The 17189-nt window shown below is 34.0% G+C and overlaps 2 protein-coding genes across 2 annotated transcripts in view; both read right to left on the bottom strand.

The window, feature by feature from the left end:
* LOC115768466 (protein Hook homolog 3-like) overlaps positions 1-13500 on the bottom strand; it is a gene marked incomplete at its 3' end in the record, with an annotated part of 38173 nt that extends 24673 nt beyond the window's left edge. Inside the window, exon 1 of the mRNA XM_030713037.1 lies at positions 13451-13500. Within this exon, the coding sequence (XP_030568897.1) occupies positions 13451-13500 (50 nt within the window). The remainder of the gene's footprint in view (positions 1-13450) is intronic.
* A 159-nt stretch (positions 13501-13659) lies between these two features.
* Positions 13660-16848, bottom strand: LOC115768469 (protein Hook homolog 3-like). The gene is made up of 4 exons (XM_030713042.1): positions 16844-16848; positions 14204-14827; positions 13837-14153; positions 13660-13685 (listed from the first exon to the last, which is right to left on the bottom strand). Exons 1-4 carry the CDS (start codon positions 16846-16848, stop codon positions 13660-13662), a joined length of 972 nt encoding a protein of 323 aa, XP_030568902.1.
* Between the last annotated feature and the right edge of the window lie 341 nt (positions 16849-17189).

A 17189-nucleotide genomic window follows, 5' to 3' on the forward strand; every position in this document is an offset into this window, starting at 1 on the left:
AACTGACAAAGGCCCTTGAAGGAGCCTATATCAGTGAAGGTCTAAGCCAATCAATTGCAAACAAATACAGCACTACAACAGCTGTAAAAGCTATGACCCAAAATTGTTCAATTGATAAGGTTAAACTTATGCAGGCAGGCACATTCACAAATATGAATGATGCCGTTTCCAAATTTGCCAATAGTGGCACGGATATAACAGGTCAAAGTAACACTCTCCTGTATTATCGACGAGGAGCAAACAACAATAATAGAGGAACTATTATTACAATAAACGTGGAGGAAGACGGGCCCAAGGTAATAATAAATAACTAATTTCGACCAATTGGTCCAACTAAACAAAATCCAATATGAAAATTTAACAAATTATGACATTTATAACACTTATCCAGAAAATAGAAGCGAACAAGTACTTTAAAAATTAAAGAACAATTTTCTAGAACTATTGAAAAGAATTATGCATCAAGTATAGTGATATGTTCGGACTGGAAACCGAACCAATAGCGACAAATAATTTTTATAAACAAACCTTAAGACTTAAAGATGATGAACCCATTTATATTAAAAACTACAGAAGCCTGCATAGCCACGTCGAAGAAATTCAAACAAAAGTAGGGAAATTAATAAATGACAAAATCGTAGAACCATCCGAGCATAACAGCCCACTCTTGTTAGTTCCGAAAAAATCATTACCAAATTCGGAAGAAAAGAAATGGCAATTAGTAATTGACTATCGCCAAATCAACAAAAAACTACTTTCTGAATAGTTCCCAGTGGCAGCTATATGATATAGTCTTCCGATCTTAATAGGATTTTGCATTTATATGAGGACCGATCGATCTTATGGCAGCTATGTGATATAGTAGTCCGATCTTAATATAATTTTGCATATATATGAGAAGCATAGTAAAACTAATAAATGACGAGTTTGGTCAAGATATCTTGATAAACAAAATGTTTTTTCATACAACTTAAATTACGACCGATCGTTCCTATGGAATCTATATGATATAGTGGTCCGATCTTAATAGGATTTTTCATATATATGAGGAGCTTTGTAAAACTAATAAATGCGGAGTTTGGTCAAGATGTCTTGAAAAACAAAATGTTTTTTTATACAACTTAATTTTCGACCGATCGTTCCTATGGCAGCTATATGATATAGTGTTCCGATCTTAATAGGATTTTGCCTATATATGAGGAGTATAGTAAAACTAATAAATGCCGAGTTTGGTCAAGATGTCTTGAAAAACAAAATGTTTTTTTATACAACATAATTTTCGACCGATCGTTCCTATGGCAGCTATACGATATAGTGGTCCGATCTTAATAGGATTTTGCCTATACATGAGGAGTATAGTAAAACTAATAAATGCCGAGTTTGGTCAAGATATCTTGAAAAACAAAATGTTTTTTCATACAACAACTTAATTTTTGACCGATCGTTCCTATGGCAGCTATATGCTATAGTGGTCCGATCTTAATAGGATTTTTCATATATATGAGGAGCTTTGTAAAACTAATAAATGCGGAGTTTGGTCAAGATGTCTTGAAAAACAAAATGTTTTTTTATACAACTTAATTTTCGACCGATCGTTCCTATGGCAGCTATATGCTATAGTGGTCCGATCTTAATAGGATTTTGCCTATATATGAGGAGTATAGTAAAACTAATAAATGCCGAGTTTGGTCAAGATATCTTGAAAAACAAAATGTTTTTTCATACAACAACTTAATTTTTGACCGATCGTTCCTATGGCAGCTATATGCTATAGTGGTCCGATCTTAATAGGATTTTTCATATATATGAGGAGCTTTGTAAAACTAATAAATGCGGAGTTTGGTCAAGATGTCTTGAAAAACAAAATGTTTTTTTATACAACTTAATTTTCGACCGATCGTTCCTATGGCAGCTATATGCTATAGTGGTCCGATCTTAATAGGATTTTGCCTATAAATGCCGAGTTTGGTCAAGATGTCTTGAAAAACAAAATGTTTTTTTATACAACTTAATTTTCGACCGATCGTTCCTATGGCAGCTATACGCTATAGTGGTCCGATCTTAATAGGATTTTGCCTATACATGAGGAGTATAGTAAAACTAATAAATGCCGAGTTTGGTGAAGATATCTTGAAAAACAAAATGTTTTTTCATACATAAGTCTTATAAAAACAAAGCTAAAAGGCCATGCGAAAATTTAATAAGTAATGAGCAGACAATTGTTGCAATCATTACGCGACTATCAAATGCAGTAAAAGGAGAATCGGTAGATGTTGTATCTGCTAAGCTTCTAAATCTGCAACAGAAAAATAAAACGGCTAATCAATACACCCAAGAGGTGAAAAGCTTACAAGGACCCTTGAAGGCGCCTATATCAGTGAAGGTGTAAGCCAATCACTTGCAAACAAATACAGCACTACAACAGCTGTAAAAGCTATGACCCAAAATTGTTCAATTGATAAGGTAAAACTTATCATGCAGGCAGGCACATTCACAAATATGAATGATGCCGTTTCCAAATTTGCCAATAGTTGCACGGAGATAACAGGTCAAAGTAACACTGTCCTGTATTATCGACGAGGTGCAAACAACAATAATAGAGGAGTCCGAGGTTATAATCGTGGCAGAAATTACAAAAACAACAATTACAACCGAGGCGGTAACAACAACAACTATTATTACATTAAACGTGGAGGAAGACAGGCCCAAGGTTATAATAAACAACTAATTTCGACCAATTGGTCCAACTAAACAAAATCCAATATGAAAATTTAACAAATTATGACATTCATAACACTTATCCAGAAAATAGAAGCGAACAAGTACTTTAAAAATTAAAGAACAATTTTCCAGAACAATTCAAAAATCAACTAACAAGCATAGTGATGTGTTCGGACTGAAAACCGAACCAATAGCGACAAATAAATTTTATAAACACATATTAAGATGATGAACCCTTTTATATTTTAAAATTTCAGAAGCCCGCATAGCCACGTCGAAGAAATTCAAAAACAAGTAGGGAAATTAATAAATGACAAAATCGTAGAACCATCTGTTAGTTCCGAAAAAATCATTACCAAATTCGGAAGAAAAGAAATAGCGATTAGTAATTGACTATCGCCAAATCAACAAAAAACTACTTTCTGATAAGTTCCCACTCCCCAGAATTGATGATATTCTAGACCAACTGGGCAGAGCTAAATATTTTTCATGCCTTGACTTAATGTCAGGTTTCCAACAAATTGAACTTGAAGAAAATTCAAGATATATAACATCTTTTTCAACGAGCAATAACTCATATCGCTTCACGCGATTACCATTTGGTCTTAAAATAAAACCAACCAGAATGATGACATTCTCGGGTTTAGAACCCTCTCAGGCATTCCTTTATATAGATGACTTAATGGTGATAGGATGTTCCGAAAAACACATGATTTAAAACTTAACTGATGTTTTTAATGTATGCAGGAAATATAACCTAAAGTTGCAACCAGAACAAGTAAGAGGTTCTAGTCGGGAGCTCCCGACTAGGGGATACCTTGAACCTTCTTATTCCAACACCAAATAAATTAATAAAAAAAAGTTCCCTTGGCAGGGCTCGAATTTGCAACTGACCGCATTACTTACTGTCGACTCTATTCAACAGCCACAACAGCAAAAAAAAAAAATAATAATACTTTCCCCGGTAGGGCTCGAACTCGCAACAGACCGCACCACTTGCTATGCCTCTACTCAGCAGCCACACCAATAATAAAGTACTTCAGATAAAAAAGGAACTAAAATAACATTCCAAAAAAAGATGAAATTATCATGCTATTAGACGGTCAGACGCAAAGACGCACAGACGCACAGACGGACAGAAGGTCAGACGGACATGGCTATATCGACTCGGCTGTTGATGCTGATCAAGAATATATAGATGTCTCCTTCTATGCGTTACACATTTCACGACAAAATTATAATACCTTCTGCAAGGTTATAAAAGGAATCTTTATGTCTACATACCATGACGATCCAATTCAAGAAGGTCATACAGGCATGTTTAAAACGCTAGCGAAAATCAAAATGGAAAAATATTACAAATAAAAGAGTACATACGTAGATGTCCTTCTATGCGTTACACAATTCACGACAAAATTATAATACCTTCTGCAAGGTTATAAAAAGAATCTTTATGTCTACATACTATGACGATCCAATTCAAGGAGGTCATACACGTATGATTTAAACGCTAGCGAAAATCAAAATATTACAAATAAAAGGGTACATACGTAGATGTCCTAAATGCCAAAAGTAAAAAGCAATAACACACAAAATCACCTCTGACAATTACAGAAACACCTTTAAGTGCGCTCGACAGAGTGATAGTGGATACAATTAGTAATATATGCAATCACATTGATATGCGATTTAACAAAATATCTTGTAGATATTCCAGTACCAAATAAATCGGCTAATATCGTTGCAAAAGCAATATTTATATCTTTTATACTGAAGTTCGGTCCAAAGAAGTCGTTCATTTCGAGCTGAATATAAAAATTCTGTTATTACTGACCTTTGCAAATACTTAAAAATAGACAACTTAACGTCTACAGCACACCACCACTAGACAGTAGGAACAGTAGAAAGAATTTATTGAACTTTGAACGAATACATACGTTCATATATATCAGTTGATAAAACTGATTGGTATGTATGGCTCCAATATATTGTTTACTGTTTCATCACGACCCCCTCTATGGCACACAATTATTGTCCATATGAGTTAGTTTTCGGCAAACAAAGCAACTTGTCAAAATATTTTAATAAAATAGATAATATTGATCCTTTATATAATATAGACGATTACGCTAAGGAAACAAAGTTATGACTAGAACACGCATATAAAAGAATTAGAATAATGTTAGAAAAACATAAGGTTAAGAATAAAGAATATTATGATAATTAGTATGTATATATTGGATGAGGAGTATAGTAAGGCTAATAAATGCCGAGTTCGGTCAAGATATCTTGATAAACAACATGTTTTTTCAAACAACTCAATTTTCGAGCGATCGTTCCTATGGCAGCTATATGATATAGTGGTCCGACCTTAATATGATTTTGCCTATAGATGAGGAGTATAGTAAAACTAATAAGTGCCGGGATTAGTCAATATATCGTGAAAAACAAAAAATTTGTCCATACAACAACTTAATTTTCCACCGATCGTTCCTATGATAGCTATATGATATAGTAGTCCGATCTTAATAGGATTTTGTATATATATATAAGGAGCATAGTAAAACTAATAAATGCCGAGTTTGGTCAAGATATCTTATAAAACAAAATGTGTTTTCATACAAAAACTTAATTTTCGACCGATCGATCTTATGGCAGCTATGTGAGATAGTGGTCCGATCTTAATAGGATTTTGCAAATATATGAGGAGTAAAGTAAAACTAATAAATGCCGAGTTTGGTCAAGATATCTTAATAAACAATGTTTTTTCATACAAAAACTTAATTTTCGACCGATCGCTCCTATGGCAGCTATATGATATACTGGTCCGATCCATCTGGTTTTCGGAATTCTGGATTTCTGCAAAATTTCATTAAGATAGCTTTAAAACTGAGAGACTAGCTCGCATAGAAACAGATAGATGGACAGACGGACATGGCTCTATCGACTCGGCTGTTGATGCTGATCAAGAATATATATACTTTATGGGGTCGGAGATGCCTCCTTCTATGCGTTACACATTTCACGACAAAATTATAATACCCTCTGCAAGGGTATAAAAATTAGGTAAAATAAAAATATTCAATAGAAAACCCTACATTTTCTTTCATGAACACTAAAAAACAAAAAAATAATATTTTTCTCATTGAATATATATAAAAAAAAAATTACATAATGGGATGGTTTAGTGATTCTATTGAGGCTAAAGACAATACTGCCAACGTTGTAAACAACGTCAAGATAATTGAACACACAGGCGATATAAAATCGTTGTAGACCCTGTTATTAATTCTCACGATAGTATCAGTTTTACAATTTCTGCTTACAATCAAACATTATAAAATTATTAACAAAATATACATGAGTAGGGCAAATAACTTAAATAAGATCTAAAAATAAATAAGGAGAACACCTGTAGCACACTTATACACTGGTATAAAGCAGAAAAGACAATGAAACTTAACACTTCAAAATTAACAGAAAAGGCAAACCCATATTTAGGTATAGCAACTACATGGTTAGTACGTTTACAAAAGTAAGAAAAGTCCAGTAAAAGAATGTAATGCAACGAAATTGCAAAACAAACGCATTTCGTTACAAGTTTGACTAATCTTACCAATGCATCCATAGAGATGCAGTTATAAAAGCGGAAACACTAAAAAACCATATAGAAATATAAGTAAGGGAATACAATAATATAGTTACCTTAGTAAATAGATATGAAAATAAATTTAAGGGTAATAAAATCATTAAACACAAGATTGATTACTGTTACCAATAGGCGACATATTCAGAGCTTGATCCCGACCAATTAAGAGAATTAAACGAATCAATTCAACCAAGCGACGCCGAATCTGATAGTGACACTGAAACACTAGAAGAAAGTAATCCAATCGAAACCAAACTGGAAATAATAACAATCTCTGAAATGGCACAAACAGTTGTAGAATTTATCAAGCTAGCCACATCTGTGATTCAAGAGTTTGACGGTAAGCCGGAAAATCTACAAAGTTTTCTAGATTCTTTGAATCTATTAGATACCTTAAAAGCACATAGCTAAAAAGGCCATTCGAGAAATTTAATAAGCAATAAGTAGACAATTGCTGCAATCATTACGCAACTATCAAATGCAGTAAAAGGAGAATCTGTAGAAGTTGTATCTGCTAAGCTTCTAAATCTACAACAGAAAAAATCACCCAAGAGGTGAAAAAACTGACAAAGGCCCTTGAAGGAGCCTATATCAGTGAAGGTCTAAGCCAATCAATTGCAAACAAATACAGCACTACAACAGCTGTAAAAGCTATGACCCAAAATTGTTCAATTGATAAGGTTAAACCTTTGCAGGCAGGCACATTCACAAATATGAATGATGCCGTTTCCAAATTTGCCAATAGTGGCACGGATATAACAGGTCAAATTAACACTGTCCTGTATTATCGACGAGGAGCAAACAACAATAATAGAGGAACTATTATTACAATAAACGTGGAGGAAGACGGGCCCAAGGTAATAATAAATAACTAATTTCGACCAATTGGTCCAACTAAACAAAATCCAATATGAAAATTTAACAAATTATGACATTTATAACACTAATCAAGAAAATAGAAGCGAACAAGCACTTTAAAAATTAAAGAACAATTTTCTAGAACTATTGAAAAGAATTATGCATCAAGTATAGTGATATGTTCGGACTGGAAACCGAACCAATAGCGACAAATAATTTTTATAAACAAACATTAAGACTTAAAGATGATGAACCCATTTATATCAAAAACTACAGAATCCTGCACAAGTAGGGAAATTAATAAATGACAAAATCGTAGAACCATCCGAGTATAACAGCCCACTCTTGTTAGTTCCGAAAAAATCATTACCAAATTCGGAAGAAAAGAAATGGCGATTAGTAATCGACTATCGCCAAATCAACAAAAAACTACTTTCTGAATAGTTCCCAGTGGCAGCTATATGATATAGTCTTCCGATCTTAATAGGATTTTGCATTTATATGAGGACCGATCGATCTTATGGCAGCTATGTGATATAGTGATCCGATCTTAATAGGATTTTGCATATATATGAAAAGCATAGTAAAACTAATAAATGACGAGTTTGGTCAAGATATCTTGATAAACAAAACGTTTTTTCATACAACTTAATTTACGACCGATCGTTCCTATGGAAGCTATATGATATAGTGGTCCCATCTTAATAGGATTTTTCATATATATGAGGAGCTTTGTAAAACTAATAAATGCGGAGTTTGGTCAAGATGTCTTGAAAAACAAAATGTTTTTTATACAACTTAATTTTCGACCGATCGTTCCTATGGCAGCTATATGCTATAGTGGTCCGATCTTAATAGGATTTTGCCTATATATGAGGAGTATAGTAAAACTAATAAATGCCGAGTTTGGTCAAGATGTCTTGAAAAACAAAATGTTTTTTTATACAACTTAATTTTCGACCGATCGTTCCTATGGCAGCTATATGCCATAGTGGTCCGATCTTAATAGGATTTTGCCTATATATGAGGAGTATAGTAAAACTGATAAATGCCGAGTTTGGTCAAGATATCTTGAAAAACAAAATGTTTTTTCATACATAAGTCTTATAAAAACAAAGCTAAAAGGCCATTCGAAAATTTAATAAGTAATGAGCAGACAATTGCTGCTACCATTACGCAACTATCAAATGCAGGCACGGATATAACAGGTCAAAGTAACACTGTCCTGTATTATCGACGAGGAGCAAACAACAATAATAGAGGAACTATTATTACAATAAACGTGGAGGAAGACGGGCCCAAGGTAATAATAAATAACTAATTTCGACCAATTGGTCCAACTAAACAAAATCCAATATGAAAATTTAACAAATTATGACATTTATAACACTAATCCAGAAAATAGAAGCGAACAAGTACTTTAAAAATTAAAGAACAATTTTCTAGAACTATTCAAAAAAATTATGCATCAAGTATAGTGATGTGTTCGGACTGGAAACCGAACCAATAGCGACAAATAATTTTTATAAACAAACCTTAAGACTTAAAGATGATGAACCCATTTATATTAAAAACTACAGAAGCCTGCATAGCCACGTCGAAGAAATTCAAACACAAGTAGGGAAATTAATAAATGACAAAATCGTAGAACCATCCGAGTATAACAGCCCACTCTTGTTAGTTCCGAAAAAATCATTACCAAATTCGGAAGAAAAGAAATGGCGATTAGTAATCGACTATCGCCAAATCAACAAAAAACTACTTTCTGAATAGTTCCCAGTGGCAGCTATATGATATAGTCTTCCGATCTTAATAGGATTTTGCATTTATATGAGGACCGATCGATCTTATGGCAGCTATGTGATATAGTAGTCCGATCTTAATATAATTTTGCATATATATGAGAAGCATAGTAAAACTAATAAATGACGAGTTTGGTCAAGATATCTTGATAAACAAAATGTTTTTTCATACAACTTAATATACGACCGATCGTTCCTATGGAATCTATATGATATAGTGGTCCGATCTTTATAGGATTTTTCATATATATGAGGAGCTTTGTAAAACTAATAAATGCCGAGTTTGGTCAAGATGTCTTGAAAAACAAAATGTTTTTTTATACAACATAATTTTCGACCGATCGTTCCTATGGCAGCTATACGCTATAGTGGTCCGATCTTAATAGGATTTTGCCTATACATGAGGAGTATAGTAAAACTAATAAATGCCGAGTTTGGTCAAGATATCTTGAAAAACAAAATGTTTTTTCATACAACAACTTAATTTTTGACCGATCGTTCCTATGGCAGCTATATGCTATAGTGGTCCGATCTTAATAGGATTTTTCATATATATGAGGAGCTTTGTAAAACTAATAAATGCGGAGTTTGGTCAAGATGTCTTGAAAAACAAAATGTTTTTTTATACAACTTAATTTTCGACCGATCGTTCCTATGGAAGCTATATGATATAGTGGTCCGATCTTAATAGGATTTTTCATATATATGAGGAGCTTTGTAAAACTAATAAATGCGGAGTTTGGTCAAGATGTCTTGAAAAACAAAATGTTTTTTTATACAACTTAATTTTCGACCGATCGTTCCTATGGCAGCTATATGCTATAGTGGTCCGATCTTAATAGGATTTTGCCTATATATGAGGAGTATAGTAAAACTAATAAATGCCGAGTTTGGTCAAGATGTCTTGAAAAACAAAATGTTTTTTTATACAACTTAATTTTCGACCGATCGTTCCTATGGCAGCTATACGCTATAGTGGTCCGATCTTAATAGGATTTTGCCTATACATGAGGAGTATAGTAAAACTAATAAATGCCGAGTTTGGTGAAGATATCTTGAAAAACAAAATGTTTTTTCATACATAAGTCTTATAAAAACAAAGCTAAAAGGCCATGCAAAAATTTAATAAGTAATGAGCAGACAATTGTTGCAATCATTACGCAACTATCAAATGCAGTAAAAGGAGAATCGGTAGATGTTGTATCTGCTAAGCTTCTAAATCTGCAACAGAAAAATAAAACGGCTAACCAATACACCCAGAGGTGAAAAGCTTACAAGGACCCTTGAAGGCGCCTATATCAGTGAAGGTGTAAGCCAATCACTTGCAAACAAATACAGCACTACAACAGCTGTAAAAGCTATGACCCAAAATTGTTCAATTGATAAGGTAAAACTTATCATGCAGGCAGGCACATTCACAAATATGAATGATGCCGTTTCCAAATTTGCCAATAGTTGCACGGAGATAACAGGTCAAAGTAACACTGTCCTGTATTATCGACGAGGTGCAAACAAAAATAATAGAGGAGGCCGAGGTTAGAATCGTGGCAGAAATTACAAAAACAACAATTACAACCGAGGCGGTAACAACAACAACTATTATTACATTAAACGTGGAGGAAGACAAGCCCAAGGTTATAATAAACAACTAATTTCGACCAATTGGTCCAACTAAACAAAATCCAATATGAAAATTTAACAAATTATGACATTCATAACACTTATCCAGAAAATAGAAGCGAACAAGTACTTTAAAAATTAAAGAACAATTTTCTAGAACAATTCAAAAATTAACTAACAAGTATAGTGATGTGTTCGGAATGAAAACCGAACCAATAGCGACAAATAATTTTTATAAACACATATTAAGATCATGAACCCATTCATATTAAAAACTACAGAAGCCCGCATAGCCACGTCGAAGAAATTCAACAACAAGTAGGGAAATTAATAAATGACAAAATCGTAAAACCATCTGTTAGTTCCGAAAAAATCATTACCAAATTCGGAAGAAAAGAAATAGCGATTAGTAATTGACTATCGAAAAATCAACAAAAAACTACTTTCTGATAAGTTCCCACTCCCCAGAATTGATGATATTCTAGACCAACTGGGCAGAGCTAAATATTTTTCATGCCTTGACTTAATGTCAGGTTTCCAACAAATTGAACTTGAAGAAAATTCAAGATATATAACATCTTTTTCAACGAGCAATAACTCATATCGCTTCACGCGATTACCATTTGGTCTTAAAATAAAACCAACCAGAATGATGACATTCTCGGGTTCAGAACCCTCTCAGGCATTCCTTTATATAGATGACTTAATGGTGATAGGATGTTCCGAAAAACACATGATTTAAAACCTAACTGATGTTTTTAATGTATGCAGGAAATATAACCTAAAGTTGCATCCAGAACAAGTAAGAGGTTCTAGTCGGGAGCTCCCGACTAGGGGATACCTTGAACCCTCTTATTCCAACACCAAATAATAGGTGCTCCTAGTGCCTGCGCAGATCGAGTTTGTTTCTGATAATCGATAACTTAATCCGTTTCCAAGCAATTGCTAAAAATCTATATCGATATCCTGTTTTTTGGACAATTTTGGTAAATAATAGGTGCTAGAGTCACCAACCTTGACATTTAGCTTCTAAAATAAAATATATAAATGCATTTCTTGTTGGAAGAAGAGAGTTCAGGGTATTCCTTAGTCGGGATCTCCCGAATAAAGCCTCTTGTTAAATTCGTATATATTTTAATACATTTTTCAATTTTTATACTCTTGCAGAGGGTATTATAATTTTGTCGTGAAATGTGTAACGCATAGAAGGACACATCTCCGACCCCATAAAGTATATATATTCTTGATCACCATCAACAGCCGAGTCGATAGAGCTATGTCCGTCCGTCCGTCCGTCTGTCCGCCTGTCCGTCTGTCTGTTTCTAAGCGAACTATTCTCTTAGCTTTAAAGCTATCTTAATGAAATTATGCAGAAGTCCCTCTTTTTTTTGCCCGCAGCACATATGCGAAAACATGGATCGGACCACTATATCATATAGCTGCCATAGGAACGATCAGTCGAAAATTAAGTTTTTGTATGAAAAAACATTTGGTTTTTCAAGATATCTTGACCAAACTCGGCATTTATTAGTTTTACTAAGCTCCTCATATATATACAAAATCCTATTAAGATCGGACCACGTTATCATATAGCTGCCATAGGAACGATCGGTCGAAAATTAAGTTGTTGTATGAAAAAACATTTTATTTATCAAGATATCTTGCCCGAATTGGGCATAAACTATTTTCCCTGTACTTCTTAGATACGGCATTATGAAAAGGTTGGGTCTGCAAGGGTATAAGATCTTCCACGTGCCGAAGATAGCCCTTCCCTCTCGTTATATATACATATAGAAAGAAAATTAGACTTTTTATTATTATTACTAGCACTAGCGTACACCTCTTTGTAGCTGTTAAACGTTAACAGCATAAGCATAGACATGCATCCATAGGTTATGTCCGTGGGCTTTGAATAAACTCATTCTATATAACTAAGCATACCAGGACTGTCGTGCTTTGTTTTCCACATATATATTTTTACATTCACATACACATACGCATACACATACACATACACATACACATACACTTACACATACACACATACACACACACACATACACACATACGCACAAACACATATACACACATACACACACACATACACACATGTGGAAGAAGATTGTTTACCTGGACTGCGGACGCGTTTTTAACTGATAAATATATAACAAGAGGTTCTAGACGGGAGCTCACGACTAGGGGATACCCTGATCCCTCTTCTTCCAACATCAAATGCATATACATATTCTATTTTACAAGCTACAAGTTTGGTGACTATAGCTCTTATTATTTACCAAAATTGCCCAAAAAACAGGATATCGATATCGATTTTTATCGATTGCTTGGAAACGGAGTAAGTTATCGATTAACGGAAACAAACTCGATCTGCGCGGGAACTAAAAGCATTTACATCTAAAATTTCTCTAGCTATTCTAGGTTCTGAGATACTTGCGTTCATAAATACGGACGGAAGGACTGACAGACAGACAGATGGACATGACTAGATCGACTCGGCTATTGATGCTGATCAAGAATATATATACTTTATGGGGTGGGAGAAGCCTCCTTCTACCTGTTACATACATTTGGATGATGCACAAGTAAAATATATCCTTATACCCATTTTTAATGGGTTCAGGGTATAAAAATTAAGCAGATTACTGTGCAAAGATAGCTAACAAATCTTAGTGGATTCTTAAGGAGTGTTATACATATTACTGTTGTTGCTAAAAATGAATAAATCTAAATACAATAAAAAACATTAAAAAAAATGAACAGTAAGGTACCGTTTTAAACCCACCTATACACAACGACTACATTACCTTTATTATTGTATACATAATCAACCATCATCGGTGACAAGTGTTCAGACTTTTATTCTTCGAACAAACCACCCAATAGAAAACAATATAACACAGTATAAAATATTCTATATGTAAGTCGCATATGTATATATGTATATGTGTGAATATGATCTCATATCTCATAAAAAAGTACTGAAGCGCTAACCTAATCGCTGATCAGTTCCAATATTTCTACTCATTACATTTTGTCGATTCGAAGTTTAAACGAAAAAGTCAACGCGTTTGGGTCGACACCGATTTATTTGTGTAAAAACGATATCAACACGAAAGAAATATTTTTAACACATATTTAATTTTGTTTTCTGATTAACTTCACACTTACCTTGATAACTTTCTATTCTCTCGTGTAGTGTTTCCATTTCCTGGGCCATTTCATCTCTTTCTTTTTCAGCCTTTGATTTAAGTATATATGCTTCATCTAGTCTAATATTCAGCTTATTTAAATCCAAATTTAAGGAACTGATCATATTTGTCTTTAGCATCATATCATGTCTTAAGTCTGCGATAGAGTTGTTCAATTTGATAATTTCACTGCGTAAACTATCACGCTCTTTCTGTAAGGAGTCCTTAACACGGCGAATATCGTCTGCGCGTCCACTTGCATTTAGTACATCTTTCTCAAGAGAATTAATGTTATTTCTAAAAATGAAAATATGGGTGATAGAAGTAAGCTATAATTACATATTTACTTATGACGCATTATTTCGTTATTAAGTATCATCACTTTCCGGTTTAGCTTATACAATCGAGTGCTTGCGTTATTTTGATCTTCCACTGACTTCTTTAGTTTACTGGTCAACTGAATAACTGCATTTGATTTCTCTTTTTCTATTAGTCTTAACTGCTTGATAATCTCATCGTTATTCTTTTGATTTTTAGTTAATTCTGTAATATCATCCTCATATTTATGCATGGCTTTGTTAAGTGCGTTGACTTCACTTTTGTATTTATCTACTTGTACTTTCTGCCGGTCGAAATCAGTCATTTTCTGGCTTAACTTACGAGATGTCTCTGCTAAGTCTCGATTGGCTATTTCAAGCTTGTTCATTGTTTTACCATGCGCTTCTTTCTGTTCTTCCATGGACTTCATAAGAGCTCGTAGCTTGGATTCAACATTAATTCGTTCACCTTCTGAAAATTTAGCTCTCGAAGCCATTTTACTTAAAGCGTCCTCATTATTTCGAATTATATACTCTAGGTTCTCTGAATAGTAACGATTAGTGGCCAGCCTTTTTTCCATGTCAATTACTTCGCCGGCTAATCGATCACGTTCGCGAAGTATGATGTTTTTGTATTTTGCTAAATAGCCAAATCTACAGTTAAAACAGCATTATAAATCTAAAAAAAATATTTTTTTGGACCCTCGGCATATAATTCCCTTGTAGACAATATTCTTAATTAATGTCAACAGTCGCGTCGTTATAACCATGTCTGTCTATATATTTCTATTTAATCTAATCTTTTAACATTATAACGATCTTAAATTAAATCTTTTACGTTGCATTTAGTTTGCAAAAATTTATCGGAGCACTATTTCCATAGATCAGTCATATGGCTAATATGGTAAATTTGTTCACTCCAATGTGTGTGTTGATTTTTTATGACAGGCTCAAGCATGTAGGCACAAATAGTTTTACGATCGAGTAAGGGTGAGTGAACGCACATCAGCTTATTCAAAATAATAAAAAACTATTAAAAAAAACAAACACCCTACGTGCCATAAAGAAAAAAGAAATGCATATCGATGTTACCTCGAAGAGCAATATTTGTCGTGATCAGGGATCACAGGACTTGCAAATGGTTTTCTGGTTGGCTTTCTGGTAGGAAATGCATGGAATGCATGGAAATGCACAGGCAGATATTACAACATATGGAGACGAGAAATGAGGTGCTTTTTGCATATTATTTTACATAGAACTGCAGGGTATGTGTGCCTATAGGTTATGCGAATTGGTTCAAGGGGAAAGGTGCAGCGGTTGACATGACATATATTATAGGAGGGAAGGTACAGAGCAATTGGACCGTAAGCATGAATTCGGTCTAATTTTACTTGGGGAATACAACTTACTAGGCTTGTGGCGCTGTCGATACGATAGAAGTTTAATTGACAAATAGGTCGAAGCGGCAGTAGTATAAATAACAGCGGAATAACAGCATAAGTGCGAGCTCTATAAATTCGCGAATAAAGAAAGACAGAAAATAATGCTTTAAGAATATAAGTACACATCGTATACATTATTAAAAATTAAACTAAACAAAATAAATACAAACACTAAGTGCACAGAAATTGAGCACTTGCTGTAGAATGTCGACAAGTTATTATCGTTATTTCTTATATAATCCGATTGCAGTTATTGTGAATGTTCTTAGTAATTTCTTACTTCAAACTCTTCCCACATTTACCTTAGAAATTCATATTAACCGATCATAAGACTGTCTACTTCGAAAAAGCTTGACAAAGTCAAATTTTCGGCAGTCAATCAAGCATAATTTGCCAAATATTTGGTAATGTTGATCAGTTTATATGTGCGGAGTACACTGGAGGATTCTATTTTCCACAGTAATGGTTTGCACTATAGTTGCGACTCGTGTAGGGAGACTGATGGTGAAATTTGTGCGATTTAGGAGCTCGAATGTTGGTTTTCGCAGCCCAGCCCTATAGACTCAGCGTCTACAAATTCAACATCTCATGACTTGCCGTTACCAAATCCTCTTCAGTCTCTGATTCCAATTCAGCAGCTTACCACTCTGATCACACAGCAGATATCTCTTTTGTCACTCCTCAACCTGTCTATTACAGGTATGGCGCTTAGTAATATTTTTATAAACATATTATAATGAGATATTATAGTCTTTCGGGATTCTGCAATTAGCAGCGGCAACCAATTTCTTCTTCGACTGCCTACCCTAAATATGCAGAACACTTGTATTTGCCCTCATTAATTCGCCTTGACGCCAATAACTAAATCAGCTGAGCCCAGCTTTATCACAGTTCGTCTAATATCGTTCGTTCTCTCTCGCCTGGGAATTCGAAAAAGGAATTAGGAAGAGACGATTGCCGTTGCCGAAACTCCAAAAATCAGTTGGAAATCGTTCCCTGGTGGCTGTCGTCGTCGAAAGCAGTTTCAATTAATTTTGTCGCGTAATAATTTTTATCTCATATACGCGAACTGGAAAATTAATAATTAGCTGAGCTAACAGAAATGTAAAACTTTTCTTAACATCTATTGTGAACGCTTTGGAAGTAGTTAAGTCGTCTTAAGCGCATAATTTAAATAATGCGTTAGTTAGGTGTGAGTTTTTATCCTTTCTCGGATAAAGCATGCCACCGCATGGTACAAATATTGATTTCTAATTTATTTCCTTTTTTCCCTTTGCTCTACATATTCTTTCCATTGCTTCAAAATTTTCTAAAATTTTTTTTTAAAAAAGATAAAGATAAAGAGAGAGAATACGAGCCACATGAAATTGAAAAAGATTTTATCTAGTGCCTTCTTTTTTTCAATTTTTTTTCCTGTGCAATTCGAAGTGTAACAGTTTTTTCTCAGTAGATCATCGCACATTACATCGATGAAAGCGATGAAAGCAAAGAAAATGGCCTGATAAAAAGATTAAAAAAAATAAATTTAATATTTTAACGACGCGTTAAAGAGCAAACTAAGCGCGTTAAGGAGA

This window comes from Drosophila novamexicana, unplaced genomic scaffold, assembly GCF_003285875.2.
Source record: "Drosophila novamexicana strain 15010-1031.04,08,12 unplaced genomic scaffold, DnovRS2.1 tig00001809-arrow-arrow-pilon, whole genome shotgun sequence".
NCBI lineage: Eukaryota > Metazoa > Arthropoda > Insecta > Diptera > Drosophilidae > Drosophila > Drosophila novamexicana.

Coding starts and splice junctions, on each gene's coding strand:
- LOC115768469 (XM_030713042.1), bottom strand. Junction 14,154..14,203: donor AACGAAATAATGCGTCATAA/GTAAATATGTAA, acceptor TTTCATTTTTAG/AAATAACATTAATTCTCTTG. Junction 13,686..13,836: donor GAGAATAGAAAGTTATCAAG/GTAAGTGTGAAG, acceptor TGTAATGAGTAG/AAATATTGGAACTGATCAGC.